Here is a 13,179-nt window from a genome sequence, read left to right on the forward strand (position 1 = left end):
CCTGCCAATGCAGGGAACACGGGTTCAAGATCCCATATGCCACAGAGCAACTAAGCCCGTGTGCCACAGCTACTGAGCCTGCACTCTAGAGCCCACGAGCCACAACTACTGAGCCTGTGAGCCACAACTACTGAAGCCCGTGCACCTAGAGCCCATGCTCCACAACGAGAAGCCACTGCAATGAGAAGCCCACGCGCCACAATGAAGAGTAGCCCCCGCTCGCCGCAACTAGAGAAAGCCCGTGTGCAGCAACAAAGACCCAACAGCTAAAACAAGAGACTACTGCTAACTTACGTGCAACATATTCTTTTAGCACAAGTAGCTTCCTATCACTAGCCCACAAATGTTAAGATGAAGAGTGACTGAGGATACTAGTTTTTTTTTTTGCGGTATGCGGGCCTCTCACTGTTGTGGCCTCTCCCGTTGCGGAGCACAGGCTCCGGACGCGCAGGCTCAGCGGCCATGGCTCACGGGCCCAGCCGCTCCGCGGCATGTGGGATCTTCCCGGACCAGGGCACGAACCCGTGTCCCCTGCATTGGCAGGCGGACTCTCAACCACTGTACCACCAGGGAAGCCCTATTTTTTTTTAAAATTATTTTTCATCTTTATTGGAGTATTATTGCTTTACAATGTTGTTAGTTTCTGCTGTATAACAAAGTGAATCAGCTATATGCATACATATATCCCCATATCCCCTCCCTCGTCCATCTCCCTCCCTCCCTCCCTATCCCACCCTTCTAGGTGGTCACAAACCACTGAGCTGATCTCCCTGTGCTATGCGGCTGCTTCCCACTAGCTATCTGTTTTACATTTGGCAGTGTATATATGTCCGTGCCACTCTCTCACTTTGTCCCAGCTTCCCCTTCCCCCCCCCCACTGTGTCCTCGAGTCCATTCTCTACTTCTGCATCTTTATTCCTGTCCTGCCCCTAGGTTTGTCAGAACCATTTTAAGGATACTACTTTTTAGATGGAAGGTTCTGGATCGCTGGGGCAGCAATGTTCTGTTCTTGGCTTCTCTGCCCCTTGCATGTTCCTCCCTGTCAGTAGATGAGCTGGACTCGAGTTTCTGCCTTTCAGCTCAATTGACCCAAAGTACAGGTCAAACTCATTCTCAGTATTTTCCATTCTTGATGTGGGAGTAACAAGGAGTGGGGGAGAGAGCACACAGAGCTGGCTTGTTAAGAGGTAAGAAAGCATTCTAAAAAGCAGGCTGCAGATTACCTGCCGACCAAAGAGAACAGGTACCTCCGTGCCCACGCAAGTGCTCGGTCCCCACCAGCTTCGCCCTGTGCCCACCTGGCTGACCAGCTCGGGTATCCCCAGAGCTCTGTCGATCTCCTCCAGGCCATCGAAGTTCCGCAAGGCCAAGTACAGCTGGTCCAGGAGAGCGCCTTCGTCACTTGGAGACTCCGCTGCAGGGTGTGGACACAGCAAGTCATCTGGAGAGTTGCCAAACGGCTGCCTGTAGAGACAAACTTCATCTCAGGCCCGTGGAAAAGCTAGTTGATTAGAGAACATTTTTTTGTTTCCCTTAAAGACAAAAGTAGTAAAATACTATACCAGCCAGACACAACCACCCACCCTAAATGATAGACTTTATCCAGTGCCTAACGGAGATAAGCCGGACACACACCTAGGCATCGGATGTTGTGAGCTTTGTTTTTATTGCCCCCCGCTCTAGAGCTGGCAACGCTGAGGCCTGGAGAGCTTGTCAGACCCTGTGGTGGAGACCACACAGGCAGACGCTGCAAAGCCGGGATTCAACACCGACCCAGGTGACCACTACGTTCCCACATATCCACGCTGGCTCTTCAAGAGTATATGTGTTTACTTTGTACTGAAGTAGTCAAAGGAGTTTCCTGAATTTTAGCAAAAAAGGCCAGTTGATTGCAGTCTCATTCGCATGGGGCTCTGAAGACCCATCTGAGGGATACTATGAGCGTAAAAGCTCCATTAAGTTTGTTGGATCAGCTGCCGTGAGACTGCACGTGGCTGGACCGATAGGACGTTTCTCTGTCACGCGTAAGTGGGACTTGTAAACATTTATTATAATCCTCAAGGAGCGTGGTCGTTAGACTTCCTGAGTTACTCAAGAAAAGTAGACCAGGAACATGCAAATTATGTCTGTTATTATATAAGGTGACTGGTGATAAAACTTAACACTGCACTCCAAATTCTATGGTATATAAAACTCCTATAATTTAAATTAACTGACAAACTTGGGGAGTTTTAAAAAAGAGCTTCTGAGTTACTGTAATAGCAAAAGGGGAAATGATACTCTAATTTGTACTCTTAAAGTTACTATATGTTTTGGAGAAGATAAAGTTTACAGGTAAGTTCCCTCATTCTTAAGCGATGATAGATTCACCTAGGGATGAATGACCTATCTAACCGGTTTCATATGCTTTGTGCCAGTTTGGCCCAGAATCCTGAAATGCTGAGGATTAAAGCCAAAAGTCAGTTTCAGACAGTTCTAACCCAGTGCACTGGAAACACTCTATCCTCTCCATTTAGCCCACGTCACTTGTGAAGAGAATCACCCACTTAAGTGTGCCCTCGACGACCCTGCTCGCCGGCGGTCCGCGGCTCCGAGCCCACGTCCCACGGCCTGCGAGGCACTGTGAGGGGTACCATCTTGAGCCCAGCGTGTGTGCTACGCTGCCCACCCCGCTCCACCCAAGCGTTCCCGTCGCTAGGACGCTCGCCAGCGCTGGCAGAGGCCCGTGCTCCTGGCCGGGGCTCTCTCTGTACCTGCCTCTTCTCCCACCATGGCCTCGGTTCCTGGGAAGACATCAGCCACTGGAATGGTTCCCCCATTGCCCTTTGTGCTTCCACACTCTCCCAGAGTCAACTTTTTAAACACAGCTGTGACCAGAACACTGCACACTCAGGGAGTGGGAGGAAAGAGCAGACACAGAAAAGCGGCAACAAGGAGGAGGACAGCCACAGATCTGCGTGTCAGGGAAGCAGAGAGGAGGGGATTCCCCGAAGAGCAATGACCCACTTTAGATGCGGTCAATTTCATGAACAAAGGAGCTCAAGTCAGCCAAGAGTGGGTGCTGTCTGTTTACCAAATTCTCTTAGGCCTGAGACCTCATTCCCCAAAGATGCTAGTTAATATTCTCTTCCTCTAGCTTTATTTCACAATTTTCGACTTCTGTTTCTTCAGAAGCTTTTATTCCCACATGACCACAACCCCCATCCCAGATCTCTCTGCTGATGACCGGCTAATGTGAAATCGACTCCCTTTTAACCCAAGCAAGGCTGCACGGGCTCCCCAGCAAAGCAAGACTGCCCAGTTTGCACCTGCCTGAAACCCAGCGTCAGAAGGAAGAGGACACTCCGTCTGGTACTCTGGAAGACAGCTCCACCCCCGGGAAGACACATCCAAAGGCTTAAAGAAAAAGAACTACCGATGCTCATTTGCATCTAAACCATTTCACACATAATAAAATAGCCCATTTTCTTTTTCTTTTTTTAATTAAAAACGTTAAACCAATGCTTGACCCAGATTCCCACTTTGGTCAAGGCCCTCGTCAACTCGAGCTGGGACCTTCAAGACACTTTCCGGCTTACAGCCTCTCTCTGATTCTCCCGATACGAGGCTGTCAGGTTCCTTCTCCCGTTACTGAGCTGACGCGCAATGTTTAAGGCCCTGGGACAGGGTGCTGGTGGTGGTAGAATTCAAGGACACACACACTTTGGTAAAGCCTAACCTTTCCCAATGTAATGCCCACGACTTCCCTGTGGGTCCCAGCCACCCTGGGCAACTGGCCTTTTTCCAGAGGATGCCGCATAACCACCATGATGCCAAGACTTCCCGTTCCACAGTTCCCACCCTCTTCTCCAACTGCAATTCTACCTTCCCATCCGGGCTCGGCATTTCTCCTTCACAGACACTCTGGACCACTCCCACTCTCCTCTCAACTCTAGTACCACTCACTGCACTATGCTGGCTTGATGTTGGCATTTACTTAGAAACCTCAACCCTAGACTGTGCCCAGTGAGGCCATCTTCAATTTCTTTGTTGGACCAGTACTTGAACTGCATAGGTTCAGCAAGCACGTGAAAATAAAAGCTTCTTGATCTAGCCCGGTTATCATACCTTATACTCAGAAAAATACATTTTTATACTCAGAAAAATACACTGCGTTGTGGCTTAGTATTACAAATTTGGGCATACCACGAGTTACACCACTTCCCTTAGAAACATCATAATACACTTGGCTTATAGAAAAAAAGATTGACCCAGACTTCCAATCCCAACTTTATAAATGGCTGCCAACATAATGAAGAAATTATTTTCCTACATTTTGGGCAATTACAAATATAGTTACAATCTAGACGGTGGCTGACAAAAATTATAATATTAAGTCAAGGATAAAATTCAGAGGAATAAAGGGAAGAGCACACAGAGGCCCCAAGTTGGCAAAATGGTTAGTAACGAACTAGCAGAAGGTAGTTAATCCATCATCAATAAAAACCTTATTTCTTGAAATCTACACTTTCATTTATTTATAGACTAGCAGGACATTAAAGATGGTAATAAGAAGGGGAATAAGATCTATTCTGAGCTCTTGTTTGAGAAATCATACCATACTATCACTTTTCATGTGTGTTTTCAAAATTCTGCAAGAAAGTAGCAGCTACTACATGATGAGAAAGAATCAACCAAAGAACCTTTACTCTTAGACACATTACAAACAAGAGAAAACCAAATTACTCAGAGATTTTGAACTTAATGTGAAAGGAAGTCTTTCATGAAAGGCAGCTACTGTTCACTTTTATAAATCCAATAGAAATCATCAAAAAATCATCCATAAATTTGGGGCTATATTGTAACTATATATGTATATGTATGTAACTCTTTTACATACCAAATGAATAAAGGAAGAAAAACCACAATGAAACTACAGAAAATGGAAATTCAGCTATAAATAAATGAGTATGTGAATACATTAGAGATTAAAGGGCTAAACTACTGTCTTTCTGAAATGTGTATATAAACTAATGCTGGGTTCATAAAACAGTTAAAAACCTATTCCTAAATAGGTAGGCAGTAAAAATATAAAATATTAATGATGATACTTATAAAGGGGATTTTTAAAAGGCACTGCTTTTCTTTTATTTCAAAAGAGAGACGTGGTTAGAACCTTTGTTATCCATCATTTCTGGATTTCTATGACAATAAGACTACCATAAAGTTGGTTATAAATTTCTTCCAAACTGAATTATTTAAAATAAAAGAAGAGGGGTAAGTGGCTGGAAAAACGGAAATAAATAACTTTAAAAGTGGTGGAAATGTTTTACTTTGTCCACAGCGCTCTTCTACAAAGAAAACTGACAGCAACAAGAGAACAGGGCAGGGCAAGTCACAGAAACGCCCCCAGCAAACTGAACCAGCCGACTCTGTAGCTGGCCTCAGTGTGTACTCGGAATTCTTCCATTTTATTATTATTTGGTTTTTGGCTGCGCTGCGTGGCTTGCGGGATCCCAGTCCCCAACCAGGGATGGAGCCCGCAGCCCCTGCAGTGGAAGCGCGGAGCCCCAGCTGCTGGACAGCCGGGGAGGTCCTCATTTTTGCTTTAACAGAACCCTTCCTCTGCTTGGGCAACAGTGAAAATCCTCACGTTGGGCCCAGTTTTCCCTAGAAACTAATCTTTTTTTTTTTTTTGCGGTGTGTGGGCCTCTCACCGTTGTGGCCTCTTCCACTGTGGAGCACAGGCTCTGGACACGCAGGCTCAGCGGCCATGGCTCACGGGCCCAGCCGCTCCGCAGCATGTGGGATCCTCCCGGACCGGGGCACGAACCCGTGTCCCCTGCATCGGCAGGCGGACTGTCAACCACTGCGCCACCAGGGAAGCCCCTAGAAACTAATCTTAGACATTTCATCCAAAACCAGCTCTCAGGTACTGGATTTAATTATTCGACTACCTTTTTACTAGGTGCAGGTTTCCACGGAAATGGGTGTGTTTTTTTAACATATCCAATAAAGATATTTAGAAAACGCGCAATACTCACTGACACCACGAAATCAGACTCAAAGAGCTGGAAGGACCCCGAGAGAGTACCACCTCCAAGAATGATCACGGTGGTTATTTACGCGATGCTCTGTCCCCAAGAAGAGTACTCAGTGGTGGAGGCCACACGCCGCCCTTGGCAGCTAGTCCGGTTAAGAGCCACACTGACTGACTGCGGTTCTTGTCTGTTCTTCCACACAGAGTGCGTGGGAGGAGCAGCGGTGCTGGCATCACCTGGGGCTTGTTAGGAACGCAGAATCCTGGGCTCCACCCAGACCTGCCTTTCAATGAGATCCCAAAGGTGGTTCACAGGCACAGGGGGGTTGGAAGACACTAGTTTCTCCCGCTAGGCGAATGGAATACAGCTGGCGAGCACCCTCTCTTCCTTATCTCCCTAAAACAGTTATTAGGCAATTGCCCTAATCATCCTTTCTTTCAGTGAAATAACTAGTTCCCAACGTTTTCACACACGTCCAATACTGCTGGGCTCCTATTCATCTTCTGCTATTTTGATTTTTTAAAACTTCATTGAATCCTCTGAATCCTTTACCACTCTCTTAAGATAATACAAAGGGGTGACTGAGCAGAGCCCAGTGACAGGATGCTTCCCACATTAACTATGTACTTCAATCCATCTCTGAAGGGATCCCCCTCTAAAGATGAAGACTGTTCTATCTCCAGTTGGCGTTGCTATTAGGAGACCTGCACATCCCACACCGGTGCAACAGTCTGCCAGCTAAATTAAAAAAAAAACTGCTGGTACCAGGAAAGATTCAGCACATTCTCTGCACTGGAAACCTTTGTACCAAAGAGAGTTATGACTATCTCAAGACTCTGGCTGGTGATGTTCATACTGTGAGAGGAGACTTCGATGCGAACCTGAATTATCCAGAACAGAAAGTTCTAACTGTTGGGCAGTTCAACGTTGGTCTGATCCATGGACATGAAGTTATTCCACGGGGAGACGTGGCCAGCTTAGCCCTGCTGCAGAGGCAGTTTGATGTGGATATCCTTATTTCAGGACACACACATCAATCTGAAGCATTTGACCATGAAAATAAATTCTACATTAATCCAGGTTCTGCCACTGGAGCATATAAGGCCTTGGAAACAAACATTATTCCTTCATTTGTGTTGATGGATATCCAGGCTTCTACAGTTGTCGCTTACGTGTATCAGCTAATTGGAGACGACGTCAAAGGAGAACAAATCGAATACAGCAAATCTTAAAGTGAGGCGTGTCCTGATGATTTTTCTGTTGGGCTTTTTTTCTTCTTCATTCCCCTGTTCAACTCAAGTAATTAAACATTTAAGAGCCACAAAATTGTATCACTTTTATAATATTTTGCAGTAAAATATAATCTCGTCTTCTGTTAATACAATGTTCTAAGCTTCTTGTAAACTATAAGAGTATATTTAGTTTAAGTATATGATTTCTATGAAAAAATGTCCACCACACAGTAAATGGGCACATGCTAAGAAAGATTTATCCTTGTAAGTATCTTCATAGTTGATATTTGGAACTTTATTACCAAAGTAGTGCATGAGGAGAAAGAATCTAGATTTTCTTGTATACGTTCTTCGCTTCCCCAGTAATAAAGTTACTTTTCATTTATAAAAAAAAAAAAAGATATACAAAGGAAAATGGGCACCACACCACAGTTCTGAGCTATGCAAAAGCATTTTATCCCAGGGTAATAAGAGTCACTATGAAATCTGTATTTTTTGTTTTTTTAAACAAGAAGCTCTGGAAATATTCTACCCTTATAAAATTTGAGAAACCCTGCTTTCATCATTTGTGAATCTGATAAAAGTATTTCATAATTTTAGACTAGAATAATCCCCAAAGGACAAAACAATCAGTCTGGAAGGTGTTCACTGAGCCTCCAACCCGAACTTTCTACATGTGAGCCTCAAGGCAGAATTCCTCCAGTTTGTTTTCTAACATGGTTACTGACCAGAAAACATCGCCTCCATCATTTAAGTGCCCACACTGACTCCTGCTTAGGCTCCTAACCATCTCTCTGCCTCGGGGCTCTTTGCCCACCCAACTGGCCAAGCAGCACCATCACATAGGCCTCAAGGTCGCCTGTGCAATGTCTGCTTCCAGTGCTTTGCTTAAAAACCATGGGATTATGCATATAACACGACTGTGATACTGTCTTTGCAGGGAATAATGGAACAAGAACCATCTTTGAGCGAAAACTTGAGCAACACCTAAGTTCTATCCTTGAGAGCTGGGGCGCTGGGCCACAGCCAAGTGAAAGAGCTGAGTGGAGAGTGCTGGACGGCACTGAGGAGAGTGGTGAGCGGAGACCCTCACCTCCAGCAGAGACCAATGCAAATTCCCTTGCATGAAAAGTGTCTTCAACTTTAACCCCCGGCTGGATCATTGACAAAGATCAACTAGGAACTCCCAATGAAAGATTACCAAAATACTCAGGGAAACAGGCCACCACGAGCAAGAGTCAATCACTGGATTTAGAACCACAAGAAATCCAGATATTGGAATTATCGAATCAAGAAATTTAGAAAGTAATGATGAATGTGATGTTTAATGATACAAAGATGGAATCACAAAAATAAGCAAACAGTAAGAGACTATGAAAAATAACCAGGCAAACAGAACTGTTAGAAATGAAAAATATAATTGGTTTAAACATAGCTAAAGAGATAATTAACAAAATGAAATATAGATATGGATAAATTATCCCAAATGTAGCACAGAGAGACAGGGAGATGGAAAATACATGGGTTAAGAAATAAGGAGGGTAGAAGTTTTAAAAAATCTGATGTAGAAAGAGACGGTTAACGTATGTCTTGCCAGAATCCCAGAAAGAAAGAATAGAGAAAATGGCGGAGGGGCAGTACATAAAGAGATAATGGCTACAGTTCCAGAGCTGATGAATCCACAGATAAAATAAGCACAACATACACCAAATACCAAGCAGTATAAATAAATAAATCCACACCTAGACACACTATAGTAAGACTACTGTATAGCAATTCTAAAAATATTTCAAAAGCAATTAGAAAAGATTACCTACAAAGAAACAAAAATGATTAGACTAATAATCAGAATCAAAAAAATTCAATCAAACTTGATCATATACCACTTCCTTTTTCCAAAAACTTCTTCAACGGCTTAATGAAAAAAGGCTGAGGGACTTTCCTGGTGGTCCAGTGGTTAAGACTCCGTGCTCCCCATGCAGGGGGCACGGGTTCCATCCCTCGTCAGGGAACTAGATCCCGCATGCTGCAACTAAGAGTTCACACACTGCAGCTAAAAAGATCCTGCGTGCCTCAGTGAAGATCTTGCACAGCCAAGTAAATAAATAAATATTTAAAAAAAAGAAAGAAAGAAAGAAAGAAAGAAAAAGGGCTGAAGAAGAGTTTGGTATTTAAGACTCTCTATAAATCTATTCCATTACTAATCTACTTTTCCAGCCAAATCTTCTTTTTTGGCTGTGCCCTGTGGCATGTGGGATCTTAGTTCCCTGACCAGGGATCGAACCCATGCCCCTTGCACTGGAAGCACGGAGTCTTTTTTTTTTTTTTTGAATATATCAGTATACTTTATTTCTTTTATAAGAGGGAGGAAAAAAGTCAACAGCTGTGAATTGAATTCTTGAAGAAGAATCTGTGCAAAAATGACTGTCATCATCTCAACTGCGAGCTATGGGAACACTTTGAAAAAAAAAATCTTTGGTTTAGTTTTCTTTCCTATTAAGCATTAAAAATTAGTAAGATTAAATGTTTATTAAAGCATGAAAATTTAAGGTAAATACAATATATTTTCTTAAGCTGGAAAAGGAGGATTTGTGACTTTACTTGATACAAAATGAATGTATGCAACAGTGTTTTTAAAATACAGCAAATTTAAGACCCCAATAATTTTTTGAATGATTTTGGAAAGTATACACAGGTCAAAACATTTTCTTATCTGAATATATTTTAAAGGCTACTTTTTATGAAAATTTAAACATTCAGGCATTTATTTCACTGACACAGTTTTGAATTATAGCACTTTGAATGCAACAGATGAAATGTGCATTTTTGCTCCATCATTTGCTAGTTTTCCTCTGGAAGCAGGGAGTCTTAACCACTGGACCACCAGGGAAGTCCCTGGCCAAATCTTCTGATACTTTTATTTTTTTTTTAAAGTGGTAAAATATACGTAACATAAAACTAGACTATTCTCTGTTACCCTAAACATACTGTGTTGCTTCTGTGACCTCCAGGACTCTGATTATTCTGCTTTTGCCAGATGGACTGGCTTCCTGCCATCGCTGCCTCCTGACATGATACCTTTACTCAAGACTCTGAAGCTTTTTTCCCCAATCACCCCAATTGGATGATCCCTTGAAATATGTTTTGTTTCTCTTAGGGCATTTATAGTACATACTAGCTCATATTACAGTTATTAATTAGTCTACATATTTTATTTTCCAACTAAATTATAACTTCTTTAAAGGCATGTGCTAGGTCAAACTGATTTTTGGATCCCCCGCCCCCGGCCCCCCAAACCCCTGTACTCCCAGTCCACTAAATGATATAGTTTGAATACATGAAAACCGGTCAGGCACCAACTGTTCAAAAGGACCAGACTAACTTCTGGCCTAGGTCTGAGATAACTCACGGCACTCATGAACTCTACTCTCCGGGACCTCCTGAGCGCTCAAGACTCACCTGTTCTGGCTGGCAAACGGTGCCTGTTCTATCGGCAGGATGCTCTCAGGCCAGGGGGCGGTCTGATTTGGAGGCGCTTGTTGTTGGCTATACTGAGGTCCCCCTATGTTCATCTCTAATTCAGATGGCCCTGAAATGGGAGAAGGAAACAATTCCAAAATCTTACAACTTGTAATAAGGGAAGTTATCCGTTTTGGTTATAGAACAGAAAGAGAAATATACAGTTTACAGAAAAAGACAGAAGCAATAATAATTAGGTGAAAATAATAAGAGAATTTTTGTTCTGAAATAGAAAAAAAGGCAAGAAATACCAAGGCTAATCACCCACTTTTTTTTTTTTTTTTTTGCAGTACGTGAGCCTCTCACTGTTGTGGCCGCTCCCATTGTGGAGCACAGGCCCCGGATGCGCAGGCTCAGCGGCCATGGCTCACGGGCCCAGCCGCTCTGCGGCATGTGGGATCCTCCCAGACCGGGGCACGAACCCGCGTCCCCTGCATCGGCAGGTGGACTGTCAACCACTGGGCCACCAGGGAAGCCCTAATCACCCACTTTAAAGACTCTCTAGATCAGCATTTCCAAGCCCCTTGGACTTAGGAGTCTTTATATTCTTAAAGTACAGCTTTTGTGTATGTGGGTTATATCTCACTGATATTTACTATATTGGAAATTAAAACTGGAAAAAGAAAAAATGATTATTAATTCATTTAAAAGTCATCATAATAAATCCACTATGTTAACATAAACAAGATTTTTTTCTTCCAGTCGTATTAAGGTATAATTGACATACAGCACTGCAGACGTTTAAGGTGTACAACACGATGATCTGACTCACATACATCATGAAATAATTATCACAGCAAGTTTAGTGAACATCCATTATTTCAAATAGATGCAAAATTTTTTTTCCTTGTGATGAGAACTCTCAAGATCTGCTCTCTTAACAGCTTTCATATATAACACACAGCAGTGTTAGTTACATTGACCTTGTTGTAAACGTTATGTCCCTGGAACTTATAACTGGGAGTCTGTGCCTTTGGACCGCCTGCATCCAATTTCCCCTCTGCCCACCTCCCCTCTGGTAACCACAAATCTGATTTCTTTTTCTATGACGTTGTTTGTTTGCAACATAAACAAGATTGTTTTAGCCAACTCTATTGTATGTCCATGACAGAATGAGAGTGAAGAAGGTACAAAATATCTTAGTATTATTATGAAAATAGTTTTGGCCTGGCAGACGCCCTAAAAGGGCATCGAGGTCCTGGACATACTTTTGAAAAGTGCTGGTCTGAGTAAAGGAGGAGCAGAAAGGTGGCCCAGACAACTTAGATGTGCTCTTTCTTAGAAGTTCTCTGTAGAGGATTAAAGCTAATGCATGATATGAGCTCTTTAATGATTTTATTATCACTATCTGTAGACCTGTTTTCCATTACAACAGATACTTTTCTGTTGAGTTCACGGCTTTTTCGAGCTTATTAAAAATCAGAGAAATTCAGCTACACAGTGAAGCTCACAGAGCCATATTTCAAGCTCAAAAGCCAGGTGCCACTCAGAGAAGAAACACTGAGGATAAATGAAACTTCTGGATCTAATTTATTTATTATGATTTTTTTAAATGAACGAATTAGCATTTTCAAAATTTCCCAGTTTATTTTTGAATGGAAATCTGGCCATTCTTAGTATTTTCATGTAAGCCTCAAATTATGTGAATTTATGTTTGGAAATCACACATTATTAATTTGAAGTACATTCGCTGTAGAAAGGCAACGTGAATGTCATCTCAGAAACAATAAGCCAAAATGCGCTGAGCAATTAAACCACCAGAAAAGAAAACTGATGCCGGGGTAGGATGAGCGTTCTGCGTTATCGTGTCAAAACAATCCTGGCGGGCTTCCCTGGTGGCGCAGTGGTTGAGAGTCCGCCTGCCGATGCAGGGGACGCGGGTTCGTGCCCCGGTCCGGGACGATCCCACATGCCACGGAGCGGCTGGGCCCGTGAGCCATGGCCGCTAAGCCTGAGTGGACGGAGCCTGTGCTCTGCAACGGGAGAGGCCACAACAGTGAGAGGCCCGCATACCGCAAAAAAAAAAAAAAAAAAAAAATTAATTAAAAAAAAAAAACCAAAAAAACAAAAAAAACAATCTTGGCATCTTTCCGTTAATGATTTAGCGCTTACTCATCGTGCACCATATCCAAGTATATGAAAAAGTACGTGAACGTCAACGTATCTGAATTATGCTAATGTACAAGGTAAGAGAAAGGTTAGTATGTCAATGATTAAGAAAATCTTGAGGATGAGTTGCATTACTTTTTAAAAAAAATAATGGTTTTATTGAGATATAATTCACATACCATACAATTAGCCCGTGTAAAGTGTACGATTCCGTGGGTGTTAGTGTATCTGCAGAGTTGTAGAACCAGCACAATGATCAATTTTAGGATGTTGTCATTCCCCCCAAAAGAAACCCCATG

The 13,179-nt window shown here is 43.0% G+C and overlaps 1 protein-coding gene and 1 pseudogene across 2 annotated transcripts in view; one reads left to right on the top strand and one right to left on the bottom strand.

Moving 5' to 3' along the window:
* The window catches only part of NCOA2 (nuclear receptor coactivator 2), a 271,096-nt gene that overhangs the window by 16,517 nt on the left and 241,400 nt on the right, over positions 1-13,179 (bottom strand). For both annotated transcript variants that reach the window (XM_065895247.1, XM_065895246.1), the window contains 2 exons: positions 10,712-10,841; positions 1,299-1,464 (listed from right to left, as the gene is read on the bottom strand). In XM_065895247.1, coding sequence (XP_065751319.1) covers positions 1,299-1,464; positions 10,712-10,841 — 296 coding nt within the window. The remainder of the gene's footprint in view (positions 1-1,298; positions 1,465-10,711; positions 10,842-13,179) is intronic.
* On the top strand, positions 6,109-7,252 carry LOC136137301 (vacuolar protein sorting-associated protein 29 pseudogene; annotated as a pseudogene).

The sequence above is a fragment of the Phocoena phocoena genome, chromosome 17 (genome assembly GCF_963924675.1).
Source record: "Phocoena phocoena chromosome 17, mPhoPho1.1, whole genome shotgun sequence".
Taxonomy (NCBI): domain Eukaryota; kingdom Metazoa; phylum Chordata; class Mammalia; order Artiodactyla; family Phocoenidae; genus Phocoena; species Phocoena phocoena.